Below are 16,346 nucleotides of genomic sequence, written 5' to 3' on the forward strand. Positions count from 1 at the left end.
GTTTTTTATCATTTTTTGGAGAGAGGCCTTCTTGCCCAGAAAAAATTTTTTTTTTCAGAGTTTCGGCAAAGTGTCCATGAATTCGTCCGAAATAGAACAAAAGTAAAGTGTTTAGATGGTTGAAAGCCACAAAAAATAATAACCGACTTGGGGGGGCTTCTTGCCCCACCCTTTCTTACTTTTTTTTCGCATAAATAGAGGATTTTCTGAAATAGAGTTTAGTTAGTCAATTTGTTAATTTGAACGTCGAAATTTTATTAATTGTATTTCATAACTTTTGACTATATAAATAAATATATTATTTATTTAATATTGGAGCAAAATTACCCACCATTTTTCAACAAATTTTTTTTTCATAAAATAAGTATGGGGTAAGTTGGTCAGTTCGAATAGTGCAACCATTTAAAATTTCGACCAAAAGAAAATTTTTTAAGTTCCTTTCCCACTTTAACCTCAAGTAAACTTTTTGCCGATTTCTAATAAAATAATGTACTCAGTAAACACGAAAAAAATTTTTTGTCAAAATTTCGAAATGATCGTACTATTTAAGATGACCAACTCATCCGGCCCACATTTTTTCTAAAAATTGTAAATAAAACTTTGAAATCAATATAATTTTATTTCAAAAAACGGTGTCTTATTTTGCCCCAGTCTCCCCGCTATAAAGTTTTATAAAAACATTTTTTTTTTGCGTACCCGGAATTTTGTTGGGAATAAAACCAGTGTATGTAGATAGTTTTTTTGGTGTTTTTTAAAAAATAACCGAGGGAATATTTGGCATGTAAGAAAAATATAGAGTAGTACAGGGTCACTCACTTGGAAGACAACAGGAACAACTATCAACACTTTTGTAATGTGAAATATGTACTCGCGGATTTTCTTGAATCCCCTTGTTCTTATTTTTCTTCATAAGAATTTTCTTCATTCTTTTTCTCCTTATTATTTTTATTATTATTTTCAACAACCCACATCTCTATATATATATTCTACATGATATTTGCACGAAATCCATGTAGTTTCATTGTAAAAATGCAAAATTCCATTTCTTAGCTCCATACTATATTAGAGTAATCTCTTTCAGAATAGAAAACGTCTTGGTCACGTATCTACTGAGATCCAGATAACATTTTCCAAAAGAAGCGACGTGTTTGCGATGTCTAGAAATCTTTCCAAGAGCATTTGGCAGATAATTGACGAAGCGGAAAAAGGATAAAATAAACTAAGCCTCACCTCCCCACTTCTGCAGTATACTTTTTTAGTCTATTTTTTTTTATGAACCTTAACAGACGACGGTACCAACCAGCTAAATTTATTCTCAAAACGTAGACATTTTCATTTTAAAGAAGGTCTAGCTGTAGCTTCTTCCCGGGATTTACCTTTTTTGTGTCTACAGTCCGATTGTCATTTTACCCATTTCATTTCACGTTTAAATGAACACGCGTCTATACCATCAAAAAGATGCTCTGCTTTAACCAGTAATCATTTTTTTCTTCTTTTTTTATTTTCCTTTCCTTTCCTTATTCTGGTAGAACATGGTCTGAATCCTCTTCTGTTTTTCCATCTCCTTCTGGTCCTAGTCCTCTTACTGATGCTGATACTTGTGCTTGTGCTTGTACTTATGTTACCAGAGAAATGGAAGCTGGAAACTGGAAACTAGAAGCTGGACACCGTAAACTTGGCAATGGAAACCTCAACCCCGGCACTAAAACCACTCACAGGGGGGCTTAACTTTAAAAGTACGCGGAGTGTTCGCGTGCACGGGAAACTGGCATCTCTTGATTTAGTTGCGCCTTGAGACGCAGACCCACATCGGTATTTCACGAATCCACGACAATTCCCGTGGCTGTAAGCGATGTTTTAAGTTAAACGGAAAGAAACTTAATTTTTTTTGTGATTTTACGAGTTGGGATCCACGAGGGATTCCTTTGTTATTGATGGCACCAGTGGGTTTTTAAAAATACGCGCTTGGAATATTTTGGGATTTTTTTAACTTCGCTGTGAATTTGAAATTTTTATATTTTATCACTGGTAGATCTCAGTGATTATGAGTGATAATCGGATGTATGCAGAAGTCGTACTGAAGGGAATTAGATTATCTTTAACTTTTCGACCTTTGAAAATTTCGGTAGTATCAATCGTTTTCAAAATATTGCCATTCAAAGTGTTGGGTGATTTATCAATTATTTTGATAATTGAGCGATGGTTTAAATTAGGCAAGTGTTTAAACAGCTTTTATTTTTTTTTAAATCAGTCTTATTGTATTTTTTACAAAATCAAACGGATAAACCGATTTAGAGTTCTCAATTAGTTCATCCGTTAAAAACTTATAGAATAGATAGATACGTACGTACGTACATACATACAGATATTTACACACATACATACCTACACTCGGATATCCTCTTGAAAATATTCAGGATAGCTGCCTAGGACGTTAAAACGTCGAAATTTGTTTAAAACTCGGTTTTCGAAAATCGGACCGAAACCAATAACTTCCCGCTAAGAAAATTGAAAATTTTCAAAAATTCGGGAAGTTATTGGTTTCGGTCCGATTTTTGAAAATCGAATTCCTATCAGATCTTGACGTTTTGAGGTTTTAGGAAGCTATCCTGACTAATCCACGATGATGTCCGAGTGTATGTATGTACGTATGTAAATATCTATAACTTTTGAACGGATAAACCGATTTTGATCATCAATGTGTGATTCGACGCGGCTTGTCAATATCTAAAAGCTGAAAAAAATTAAGTTTGATCGGCAGGGCTCGTTCAGAGATATTCCAAAAATAAACTTTTTTCAAAAATGTTTTTTTTAGATAACTTTTTATGCTCTCGATGGATTGATTCAAAAATCAACTGGGCTCTGAAGCTTCATAAGTCGCGTCAAATGCCACCTCAAACATCAAAATCGCTCAATTCTTTCAAGAGAAACCTTTGTCAAAAGAATTAAAAAAAAATTTTTTAGTATTTTGAAAATTTCTCAAAAACGACTAGATAAATCAATTTCAAAATCTGATCAACTTTAGAACTCAATAAAAAGCGTCGATTGCCACCTCAACCTTCTCAATCGGTCAATTTGTTTGAGAGATATCGTTTGAGAAAGAATAGTAAAAACCGGTTTTTTTATAAACATCGGCATGCAAAAGTCTTTTCGAGCTCAGCGAGTTTGAAAACAGCGGGAAGTTTTGGAGCTGTTCCGCAGGGTTAATTGATCGACCAATTTTTTTTCTTTTAACTTCTAATTTTCTTAGCGGAAAATTAAAAAGTAATTGTTCAAAATAAAAACAATGGGTCTAAAAATTTTCATGCAAACAAAAGTTTAGAGAGAAATCAAGTGACATATATATTCATTAGAAATATTCAACAAATGATTAATAAAATCTGAAAAAACGTCTGAAAAACCCATTACTCATAATTAATTATTAATTATAAATAATTAAAAAAGAGGAAGATAAATTAATTAAACTAACAAAATTATCAGGTAAATGAAGTTGTAACAGATCGATAAATTTCCATCATCCCAGCAATACACGTCAGTCTTAATTTACTGATTGTACTCAACACACTAAACTCATCCACTATCCACTACACTCAGCTCACTAGAGTTGAAGGCTTTAATTCAATTGACTGGTTAATTGGACTAGATATAAGCCTGGCAGCGAATAGCCAACCCGGCAACCCGCCTATCCTAGCCCTTTCAATTTAAATGCACCAACACCAACACCAATATCACTAGTACCAATATCAGAACCAACACCAACACCAACGCCAGTACCATTTCTGTCTCCCAAACCTCAAACTCTTCTAAAAGTAATTTTTTTACCAGACTAGAATCTAATCCGTAGCCTTTACAGCCCATAAGTGAGTAACGGTCCCAGTTGGCTGGACAGGATGGACGGATCATTTAATTATCGGAAAGCTGATCGGTGGCAGTCGAGACCAGTTCACTCCGACGTGACGAGCTTTTGTGTTGGTAGCAAAAAGTAAAGAAAGAGACTGAAGCTCAAGTTGAAGCTAAAGATGAGGTGAGGGTAAGAGTAAGGGAACCAAGTCCGTTTGAGTGAACAGAAAACGTCGAGTCTAGGACGTCTAAGAGTTTTTTATTTAACTGTAGACTAGAAAGATAAGACCAAGCGACGCTTGACGCTCGTTCACCCGAATTACCCAGCTATCCGATGTCTGATCCACGTCTGTAGCTTATAGTCTTCCCTGGGGCTCTAGATTATAGAATCTACGATATATCCATCCCAACCCAACCCAGTCCAACCTACATATCCAGACTGTGTTTTTATTCCTGCTACTTTACCTTCAGGACCAAATAGAACTAGCATATGGTCTAGGTACTGGTGTATTTCTTACAGCAGTTGGAGATGCAATTGGAGTTTCAGGCGTACACTGGAAAGAACTACTCGATTCCTTTTAGCTCGATTGTTTCCCTGTCTTTTAGCGACAAACATATTTCTACATTTTTCCTCTTCAACGATTCACTCTTGCTCTTGTTCAAGTCTGGGTCTTATTTTCCTTTATGCGACACTTTATTCTTATATAATGCAGTACACGAGCTGCAATATTGTATTTTATATTTTATATATTTTTATTTATTTAGCTATTTTAATATTTTTTCTCATGTTATTTTGCCTGGGTTTTATTTTTTAACACTTGGAATAGTTTGTTTATTGTAGCGAATTTAGCGAGGCAATTTCCCGGCAGCTGTCGCCAGACCCGTTGAGACCGGGTCAAACCACTCGAGCTTTTTTTTACTAATTAGAATGTGGAAGGGCTCATAGATAATTAGTTATTAAATAAAGGTTCCTTTTTAATGGAAGGAAAATTGATGGCTATTAGTTTTAATTTTGATACGGGTAATTTTTACTTCTATAATTAAAAATTTCAAATATAAAATCGATATGTCGAGCCCTAAATAAAAATGTAAATTTCAAAATTTATATACAGATACCTCAAAAAAATTATCAATAAAAATTAATAAACAATAAATTGAATATCAATTTTTCGACCCTCATACGAAAAAAAAAAATTTTCCCGTAAAAACGACAAGTATCCAATAAATCGCCTTTTTTTTTATTATTATTTCGATTATGATTATTTCCAGCTAAACATTATATCAATCGATTTCCAATCACCCTCACCCTCTGCCTCCCCTTTCTCCCCCTGCTATGGGTAGATACTATTTATGGTAGGTGTCGCCACAGCAATGATTATTCAATGGCACAATTAGTCACCCAACACTGCGACAAAATACACACCCATTTTTTTTTGTTGTCCTTCTCTTCCCTCATTTTCCTCACCGAACCCCTCACTACCAATAACACACATATAAACCCGGTGTTTCATTTCTTTCTACTCTCACGTCACTACCAACAGAATTAACGGCTTTTCCACCCCTTTCCCTTTTTTCCTCTTTTTCACCCATTCTCTTATTGTCGAAAAAGAAAAAAAAAAGAGGGATCGTATTTACTCGGGGGTTTTTTGTTCACCTTTCACATGAATATTCGGTTTCATCAGTCGAAACGGGCAAAACAGAGCAGAACATAATAAAATAGAATAGAATGAGAAGTGAAAATTTTTTTTTATTTTATATTTGCTGTCAGTGAATGGCAACCCCCGACATGAGAACAAGAGTAAGCGGAATTAAAAAATAAAATAAAAAATATAATTTTTAAAAAAAATTCACCGCAGACAGAGTGAAAGGAAAATGATGTTTTTCACCAGTAAACACGTCATACACCCGCTGTAATTTCTCATTCCCATTTATTTAACTCGCAATACAAAATCTCTACTCTGTACCCTGTATACTCAGTACTCAGTCACTCTAGAGCTTCAACTCTAGACTCGGGACTCTACTCTGGAAATTCCGAATGAAAACCTACTTTCCGGGGTTTTTTTTATACGATTCTCTCTCCCAAGCCTCAAACCCTTTCTCTCATCCTTATCCTCATTCTCAACAAACGCAATACAACTGAGTTTGAGAGAAAGAGATGTTGTAACAACCTTTTTCACAAACTTTACTATAACGTTAACGTCTATGTGTTGGAGCAATAGCACGAAGTTGCTATTGCAACAACCACCGACACTTGTCTGAGTCGGAAAAACAATAAAAGCTGAAAAGCTTTCAACCAGGTGATACCGAGCAAGAGGAAAGAGGAAACCTAAGGGAAGAAAAGAAGAGAGATGCTGCGGATATTATAGACGCTTTTTCATTTACTGGGTTTTCTAAGCAGCCGAGACGCGGCTGGCTGGGGTGAAGATGGGGAGAAAGTGAGACAAGTTTTTTTCGATTTTTTCGGCTCTTTACTGACTTTTATCTCGGTTAAAAAAGTTATTTTGTAAATACGAATTTTTTTGTTTTTCTAAGGGAGTGATTCATCCGCGGTTTAAAAGGCGACGTTTAAAAGGTTTTAATTTTTTTTTTTTTTGCTGAGGTTTGATAATGAGGTGAGTGGAGGCTCGTTATTTTCAAGATAATTACGTAATTATAAGGGTTAATTAGTTTTTTTTTTAAGAAAAAAGGATACGAAAAAGTATTTTTTTTATAAATTAGTCGGTAATTAAGGGAGGAAAATTTTTATTTTTATAAAGAAGTAAAAAATGATTTTTACTTGAATTTGAAAACTTAATTTTTAGATAAAAAGTTAAATGGGTCGTGTGAAAATTAAGTTTTAAGCAGAATTAGGAGTGAATTTTAAAAGAAAAAACTTTTTGGACGATTATTTTATAGAATATGAATTTTTTAATTTAGTGATGACATAAACCGATTAAAAATTAATTTTTCCAGGAATGAATAACTGGCTTTTAGTCGAATTTAAAATTTCTTTATTAAAATTCATAGAGATAAAATGGGCCGTAAAAAATTGTTCCTAAAGCCCCAAACTAAAATTAAAGCACAATTAGTTACTTCCAAAAAAAAACTTTAGAAAAAAAATCCCTGGATTTAAGTTCTAATAAAACGTAATTAGTAATTAAACCTCTTACTCCTCATTAGCGTGTAACTTCTTACCAGATCCTCGTAATCGTGTCATCGACCTCTTCAGTTGCCCATCACTCTCACTAGTGCAGTCCCATTAGACAATTAAGTTAACTATCGGCTTTCTCTCTCGTTCTATTCTCAGTTTTCTTACAATTAGCAACAGAGCTGCTCACACTGCGAATAATTACTCGGCGCCTCGAATCATGGCAATTATAATTATGTAGCCTGATTAGAGAATTCGCGAGAACAGACAAGAGCATATACACATTAACCAGAATACAGCCGAACAGAGTTACAAAGTAACTGAATAACAGAATTACTCTAGTACCATAATGCAGAACGCTCATGTAAACCAAAACCCTATGCACCCCCCCCCTCCCCTAGGAATGCGTTTGTTTGGTTTACAGTCTAAAATACAATCGAGTAAGTTTAGGTTAAAGCCAAATCCTGAGGATATCACTCAGTAGCTCGCTCATAACATTTGAATAACTACGGAATGAACCAACTTGATACACTAAAGCTTTAACAAGGATTTTAGATCGTTTAAACGTTATTATAATTATAAACCAGACGTGACACTCTCCCCCTTCGAGTAGGAACGGGCGTAACATTATTCCCGCTAAAGTTTAAATGTTTGTTTAAAAATAATAATGCACAATGTTAGTTATGTTAGTGTGGTGATAATTAACTGGGTCTGTTAGTTATTAGAGGTTGACTGGCAATATTTCAAACTTGCGTATCAAATATGAGTAAATTTGTAAACTCAAACTTGTAGGGCTGGTACGAGTTTGCAAGTACAAGTTTTGGTGTTGTTTAGACTGGAATTGGGGCTTTGGGTTAGGAGTTGGCAATATAGTTGGGGTTTTAGTATTTAAAGGTGGTAATGGAAAACATGTTCCAGGTGTCAGCGGACTGAAAGATGTCAAGGTGGAAATACCAGAAGCTGTTGCAGTCGGCGCTCAAGTGACGCTCACCTGTCAGTACGATTTACAGACTGACGTTCTTTACGCAGTGAAGTGGTACAAGGGTAAGGATGAGTTCTACAGGTTTGTACCCAAGGAGTTGCCGCCAATATCGGTGTTTGGTGAACTATTTGCTCATAATATTGATGTAAGTATCGCCTCTGAGCTCAGTGGTTACAATACTGTTGACTTCAACTTAGGATAGTTTTTAAACTATCCACTTTTTTCAAAAAATTAATGATACCTTTTTCGTAGGAAATTTAATTTACTATAAATAATATTCCTGTTAGTTTTATTGTAAACTCATTATTCTGAAAGTTATTATGATTTAAAACCACTGGCCACGGTTACGAATAATCATAATAAAAAAACCTAAACAAGAACCAATTAATTTAACTAATTATGTTAATTATTTATTAATAAAATGGATAAATGAATTATAAGCCTTTCAAACAAGTACTAAATCCGATGATAATGCATTATTAATAGAGTTGCCGCGGTCGGGCTGTCGATTGCGTCTCCCACCGATAGAGATGCTTTGAACAATTAGCAATATATAATAATAATAATAAAAAAAATAACAATAATAATAATAACATTTATGAAATACATTAAATTAATCCATATATAATACTTGTGGCAGGATGTAAATCATCTACAATCAATTTGGTCGGGTTTCCCGGTATGTAACTGGCACGCGCATTCAAATTTTATTCAATAGTTACACTCCCCCCCCCCACCCTTTTCACTCTTTCCCATCCTCTGTTCATTTTCTCCTGCTTCTCTATCTCTTCTCTACCTCGACAATTTACGTGCAGCGGTTGACCAACGGGTGCCGTGCTCTGAATCGCCAAAAACCTGCCTCTGGCTCATTATGTATATATATATATATACATAATGTTTCCGTTTTCACTAGCAACAAAAGCCTAAAGAGAAAAAAAAATACTATCCATTCACGCAATGTATTTTTTTTGTACTCAAAAATAAAAATAATAATGATGATAAAAATTTATCATAAATAATAAGGTTGTCCTGTAGAAAATTCTCTTTTAGAGGCAGGTTGAATCGTCAAAATTTACTCACGTAATATGTATGAAATTTTTGCCATTAGGTAAATATGTATGTATGTTATGTAATGGTGGATAATTATATTGGAGGTTGTGTTATTGGCATATTCATTGGGGGGCAGGGAATGAATGCTCTTTGACTTGTCATCAATATATGGCAAGTGATGTTGCAGCATCGAATATACGGACGTGTATTATATGTGTGAGAGTTGTCGAGTGAACTCTGCACTTAAATTAAGTAGCACAAACGCGTTATATGTACACATCATCGGGTTTCAATCATGGGGATCTATAATAGTATTATTATTATTATTATTATTATTATTATTATTATTAGGAAAGATAATTTTTTTTATTGAAGGAATCAGAGGAAAAAATTTTTAATTTTCCGATAAATCATTTTTAAAAAATTTAATTAGTTATGATTCAGATAAAATGAATGTGGGACAAAGAAAATATTTTTTTTTATAAACTCGAACTATTTGTGATTTTATAAGTCGGGAAAATAAATTGTAATCAAGATATCTTTGGAACTGCTAAATTTACTTAGGAAGTCACGTACTCTTTTTTTTTTTAGGAAATTAAATTTCTTACCTCAAATATCCTTATCGATTTTTCTTAAACTTATTACTTCCGTCATTTCAATTTAAATATTTGAAATTAATCTAAATATATTAATTATTAAAATAATATTTTTACTTTAAATTAAAACTTATAAAAAATATTTCCATTAAATTTTTTTTTTCAACTTTTTATAAATTATTTTAATTTGAAATAAAAAAAATTGTTTTAATAAATACATATAAAAAAATGTTCATACCAAAAACAACACGGAGCAAAGAAAATGTGAATTTATCGAATTTTGGTTAGGGGGAATTCCTTTGTTGACATAGCAAGTTTTCCGCTATCAACATAGGAACTTTTAACAGAAAAAAATGAGCATATAACGATATTTTTAGAAATTTTACGCACATATTATGGGGACACCTTCTATATTACCATTAAAAAAATTACCATGTAAACATAGAAAATTTTCTGTTAACATTCCTAAAATTTTTATATTGACATGGGTATTTTTACTACGTCAACGTAGGAATATTTCCTATGTTACCAGAGCAATTTCTTCTATATTGACATATAAATTTTTCCTATGTAGGCAAGGATAAAATTTCTCTGTTAACATTGGAAATATTCCTTTGTTGACATAGTAAAAATAACTGTGTTGACATAGGAAAAGTTTTTATGTCAACATAGAAAAAATTGCTATGTTACATAGGAAAAGTCCACAATGAACTAAAACTAACAAAATGCAAAATTTTTTGTTTACAAATATTTCATTTTTACAAATGTGAGAATTTCTACTTTGTTACCGTACACGGAAAGAAAATTATGGGAAGTTTTCCTATGCATTATGGGAATAGTTTCCATAATAGTATGGGTACGATTCCTATAAAATTATGGGAACCATCCCTATAATAGTATGGGTACGATTCTTATAACATTATGGGAACTATTCCCATAATGGTATGGGAACTATTCCATACTATTATGGGAACTATTCCCATACTACTATGGGAACCATCCCTATAATTTGATAAAATTGTTATTTTGTAAAGTAGTGTAGAAATTTTTTCAAAATTTGAGATTTTATCGAAATTTGAGATTTTACCAAAATTTAAATTTTAATTTACAAAAGTTGAATTTAAAATACGAATTTTTTGTTCAATGTTTGAATTTTCGTTTTTATGTTTAATAATATTTCTGTGTAATGTAGAAGTGATTTCCACATTTTTCTTTAAATTAATATTTTCATGATCTTATGGGAACTATTCCCATAATATTATAGGAATGATTCCCATAATATTATAGAAATGATTCCCATAATATTATGGGAATGATTCCCATAATGATATAGGAAATGTTCCAATTGCATTATGGGAATCGTTCCTATACTATTATGAGAACCATTCCAATAATGTTATAGGAATGGTTCCTATAATTTATGGAAATAGATCCTATAATTTATAGAAATAGTTCCTGTATATTATGGGAATGATTCTTATAATATTATTAGAAGTCTTCCCATAAATTATAAGGACCATTCCTATAATTATAAGAACCATTCCTATAATGATATGGGTAGCATTTCTATAAGTATAGGAACTATTCCTTTAATTATGGGAAACATTCCTATAATTATTGAAACCGCTCCCACAATTTATGGTCATAATTCCTATACTGGTATAAGAAAGAATTTTACAAAATTATGGGAACCATACCCATAATTTTTCCGTGTAGAAATAATTTCTATGTAAACATAGAAAATTTTCCCATGTTGACATTGAGGGATTTTCTACGTCATTAAAGGAATTTCAGCAATATTAACACAGAAATTTTTGCAATGTCTACATGGGAATTGTTCCAATATTACATAGTCATTTTTCCAATGTTGGTATAGAAAAATTTACAATTTTACTATAAAAATACTTCGTATGTAACAAAGCAAAATTTTCTATGTGACATAGTTACAATTCATATGTTGCCATAGTAAAACTTACAATTGAGCAAAATTGGAAAAATTACCATTTTTTTCTTTCTGTGCATAATAAAAATAATAATAATTATATGAACAATGAATAATTGATTACAGAGGACAACAAGTGATGCTTATCATGTAACAATAACAAACGTAACGACTGAAATGGAGGGAAGATATCGTTGCGAAGTAACAAACGACATACCGCACTTTCATACGCTATTTAAAAAAGGATACATGCACGTAGTCAGTGAGTAGTAATAAGTAATAAGGAAAAATAATTATAAAAATAAAAAAAATATTTAAAAGAACAATAAAATATAATGTTGCTTTAAATTGAGTGTAGAATAGTGTTGAGTTAATATTAAGGGTGTATGAGCGAGAAATCGTTGAATCGTGGACGGTAGACGTTACGCGCCATTTCAGATCCTGTGTAAGGAACAAAGTACCTTCCCCTTCCACTTCCACTTTTACTTCTACTACCTTATACCTTAGACCTTATATTACTTCTACTACTATTACTACTACCGCTACTGCCACTGTGTAGTACCTTTTCCCAGAGGAACATTCTCAACAGATGGGGCAATATATTTTCAGGTCTACCTCAAGGTACTCCCGAGGTGCTCGTTGAGAAGCAGAGATACGCGATTGGGGAGACAGTCAAAGCCAACTGCACAACTCCACCCAGTAATCCAGCCACTAATGTCACTTGGACTGTCAACGGAATTCCGGTAATACTTTAGCCTCTTTTATTTCTAATCCCATTACTATAAAAAACTAACAGTAATTAGATCCAAGAGTTTCATTCCCCACGAAAATTACCACTTAAATATAATTTTATTAATTACTTAAAGGTATACCCGATTTAATTTAATTTTTTTAAGCCCGATGACTATTTCAAAAATTTTTCACGTCAACTTTTTGCCGACAAACTAAAATTTAAATGTAAAAAAAATTTCGCGGCTTTCTTTCCAAAAACTGTTTTTGTCAACTAAAAATTTAAAAATTGAACACTAATTTTCTCACAATGGCCAACTTGCCCCATTGCTTATTAACACCGTCATCTTAACGGGCACTAAAATGTTCTATCTCTTTCTTTTATCTTTTCCCGGCACCACACAGGCACCGGCATTGGCATCAACTTCTCATCCCCATAAAAAAAAGACATTGTTAAACATTTATAACTCATCCAAGTTTATTACATTATCCGCGATGAAATTTAGTAATAACCTAGGAAATATATTAACGTAAATGTTGTCTTGTGTTATGAGCACAAGTATAAGTATGAGAATATTATAGTATTAGTTGTGTTAGCGGCAAGGCGAGCTAGGTACTCGCGGTTACATAACAAGATGCCATTTCACGAATTACTAAGCTACTATACCATATATATGTATGTACCTTTATCACCTGCTTCATCTCAAGACTTCCGGTTTCATTTAAAGTTTTATAATCATATAATATCTGTACTTTAGTTATACAGAGGGCCAATGAATAATAATAATAATCAATGAGTTGTTGAGATTAATTTAAAAAAAAAAGTTTACGAGGTGCCGAGAATGAATAAATGTGTGAGTGTTGTGTGTAAACATGTATTTGTACAACTCAATACACTAGTGAGGTAAGAAACTGTTGCAGGAAGTGACAAGTGTTATGTACCGAGCTGAGGCAGCTATAAAATGAGTGAGGGAAAAACCGTCAGAGAGTATCTCATCATTTAAAACTTAATTAGTTCTTTACACGAGTTGTTAGTTTGTAATAATCTTTAAGGGCCTTTTTTTATTTTAAGACTTAAGACTAGAGAAGACAAGATTTTATAATAAAAAGGTTAAGAAGCGACAGATTTATTTAATTACCCTAGAATTGTTGAGGAATTTTTTAATGTGAGAAGTACAGAACTGAGGGTGCCGTCATCGATCAAAACATTTGATACGAGTTTAATTGTCGGGTGGCTAATGAGCTTGCGTGTGGATTTTTTTTAAGAAAAAGGATAAGAGGCATAGGAAGTTAGTGAATTATTTTAGTAGATGCAAAAAATTTTTAATTTGAATTTTAACCGCGAAACATATTTTTTGAATAGTATTTTAGTTTTATTTGAATTATGGATTAACAACCAGAAATATAATAAAATTTATGAGAATTTTTTTTGGTAGCTAATTAAAGTCTTTATAAAAAAGGTCCTTATCAATTTTATCGTATTTCAAGTTTTTTGTCATGAACTTCAATTAAAGACGCTAGACTTATTTACGTAGAAAATTTTAATTTAATTACACACCTTAATCGCGAAAGTGTTGAATGTGATTTACTGTCACTCTTTCGCTCTCAGCCTTTTCACTGACTTAAAATTCTCTCTATCTTCTTTATAGTACACCAAAGTTGTTAAAAGTAGGAGAAGGGAGGCAAAACGGGGTACTTAAAGAAGTCCTAAGTTTTTGAGAACTCAAATACGCAAAATCTTTTTGTTTTTAATGATATTCAAAGTAAATAAAAAAAAAATTTCAATTGCCGTTAAAACATACAAATTTTCACTTTTGCGGACAAAATGGGGTACCCCCTAAAAAAAGTGAAAAAGAAAAATTCTGCATATTCAATAAATTTGATTAAAATGAAATTTTTTTTTTTAAGTAATTTACATGAAGAAAGATTACGTTTTACACAATTATTGGATGCAAAAGAAAAAAACGAAATTTTTATTGGTTTTTAACATCAAACAAAAGCCATTAATATTTTTCGACTAACACTGGATTTTTGAAAAAGTTTAACGAAAAAAATTCAAAATAATGCTCAATTATATTTACAAAAGTGATTTTGGACTGTTTAAAAAACATTTAAAAAATAAAATTTTAGAGATACCCCGTTTTGCCTCCCCTTTCCCGATATACCATTTAGAGGATATGTAATAAGGAAAAAATTTCAATATAATATTTGGTTGATTCACAATGAGATTAACTGAAAAAAATTGATTTAGTCCGAAGCTCCGGTGCGTCAATTGTAGTGTTCGGAGTCGTCTAAGCACGATAAATTTTGAAAAACACAACATATCGACTTAATTTTTTTATTATTGGCTTTGTATTTTTTATCACAAGAACCCTTTCGAATATCATTATCTAAATCCATTTGGCTTAATTCTAATTAATAAAAAATGTAAAAACTTATTATTCACAAAAAATTTAACTTTTCTTTTTTAACTTCCCACTAAGAAAATTGATGATTTTCAAAGCTTTCAGCAAATTATTTTCACCCAAATTTGCGAAAATCGAAATTCCATCAGATGTCGACATTTTGAGGTTCTAGGAAGCTATTCTGACTAAATTCAAGATGATATCCGAGTGTATGTATGTATGTATGTATGTATATATGTACGTATTTATATAAATATTCTGTAACTTTTGAACGGATGAACCGATTTTGATCGTCGAGGTGTCATTCGACGCGACTTGTTAAATACTATAAGCACTGAAAACTTGGGCTTAATCGGTAGGGTACATTCGGAGATATTTCAAAAATAAATTTTTTTTTTAAATGTTTATTTTTTGAATAACTTTTAACTCACTCGATGGATTGATTCCAAAATCTAATTATCTCTAAAATTTTGTAGGCCGCGTCGAATGCTTTCTCAACCATCAAAATTGGTTCGTTCGTTCAAGAGAAACCGTTAACGAAAGAATTAGAAAAAAAAATTTCTTTAGTATTTTGGAAATTTCTCAAAAACGACTCGATAAATCAATTTCAAAATTTGATCAGCTCTAGAACTTAATAAAACGCGTCGATTGCCACCTTAAACGTCCTAATCGGTTTATTCGTTCGAGAGATATCGTTTGAGAAAAAAATGGTAAAAAACTTTATTTTTCGAAAATGAAGGTATACAATAGTATTCTCGAGCTCGAATAGCTTGAAAATGTATTTTTAACAATGATTTCGAGCTCAAGAAGCTCGAAAGCAGCGGGAAGTTTTGGGCTGGCCCGCAGGGTCAGCGACAGACCGTTTTTTTTTTATATTTTTACTGTTATTATTATTTTTTTCATTTTCTCTCTCTATTAATTACTGGCAGCAGCATTAGCGTGGCAGTAGGATTGAAAAAAAAAGAGCGACATCTAAGATAAAAAGGCAGGATATTAAAAAAAAAAAAAAATTTTAACTGAAAATAAGAAATAAAAAATCGGTCTGTCGGTTGACCCTGCGGGCCAGCCCCAAAACTTCCCGCCTATTTCGAGCTCCTTGAGCTCGAAAAATTGATGTAGATACATTTTCGAGCTCGAAAATATTTTTGTATGGCTTTGTTTTCGAAAAAAAAAAAAAAAAACGTTTTTTACCATTTTTTCTCAAACGATATCTCTCAAACAAATTGACCGATTGAGAAGGTTGAGGTAGCAATTGACGCTTTTTATTGAGTTCTAAAGTTGATCAGATTTTGAAATTGATTTATCAATTTTTGAATCAATTCATCGAGAGCATAAAAAGTTATCTAAAAAAAACATTTTTAAAAAAAGTTTATTTTTGGAATATCTCTGAACGAGCCCTGCCGATCAAACTTAATTTTTTTCAGCTTTTAGATATTGACAAGCCGCGTCGAATCACACATTGATGATCAAAATCGGTTTATCCGTTCAAAAGTTATAGATATTTACATACGTACATACATACATACATACATACACTCGGACATCATCGTGAATTAGTCAGGATAGCTTCCTAAAACCTCAAAACGTCAAGATCTGATAGGAATTCGATTTTCAAAAATCGGACCGAAACCAATAACTTCTCGAATTTTTGAAAATTTTCAATTTTCTTAGCGGG

The 16,346-nt window shown here is 32.3% G+C and overlaps 1 protein-coding gene across 1 annotated transcript in view; it reads left to right on the forward strand.

Moving 5' to 3' along the window:
- The window catches only part of LOC103570425 (uncharacterized), a 36,916-nt gene that overhangs the window by 19,122 nt on the left and 1,448 nt on the right, over window positions 1-16,346 (forward strand). The window contains exons 2-4 of the mRNA XM_008548157.2: window positions 7,886-8,094; window positions 11,664-11,799; window positions 12,147-12,280. Of these exons, the coding sequence (XP_008546379.1) occupies window positions 7,886-8,094; window positions 11,664-11,799; window positions 12,147-12,280 (479 nt within the window). The remainder of the gene's footprint in view (window positions 1-7,885; window positions 8,095-11,663; window positions 11,800-12,146; window positions 12,281-16,346) is intronic.

The sequence above is a fragment of the Microplitis demolitor genome, chromosome 4 (genome assembly GCF_026212275.2).
Source record: "Microplitis demolitor isolate Queensland-Clemson2020A chromosome 4, iyMicDemo2.1a, whole genome shotgun sequence".
NCBI classification, from domain to species: Eukaryota; Metazoa; Arthropoda; class Insecta; order Hymenoptera; family Braconidae; genus Microplitis; species Microplitis demolitor.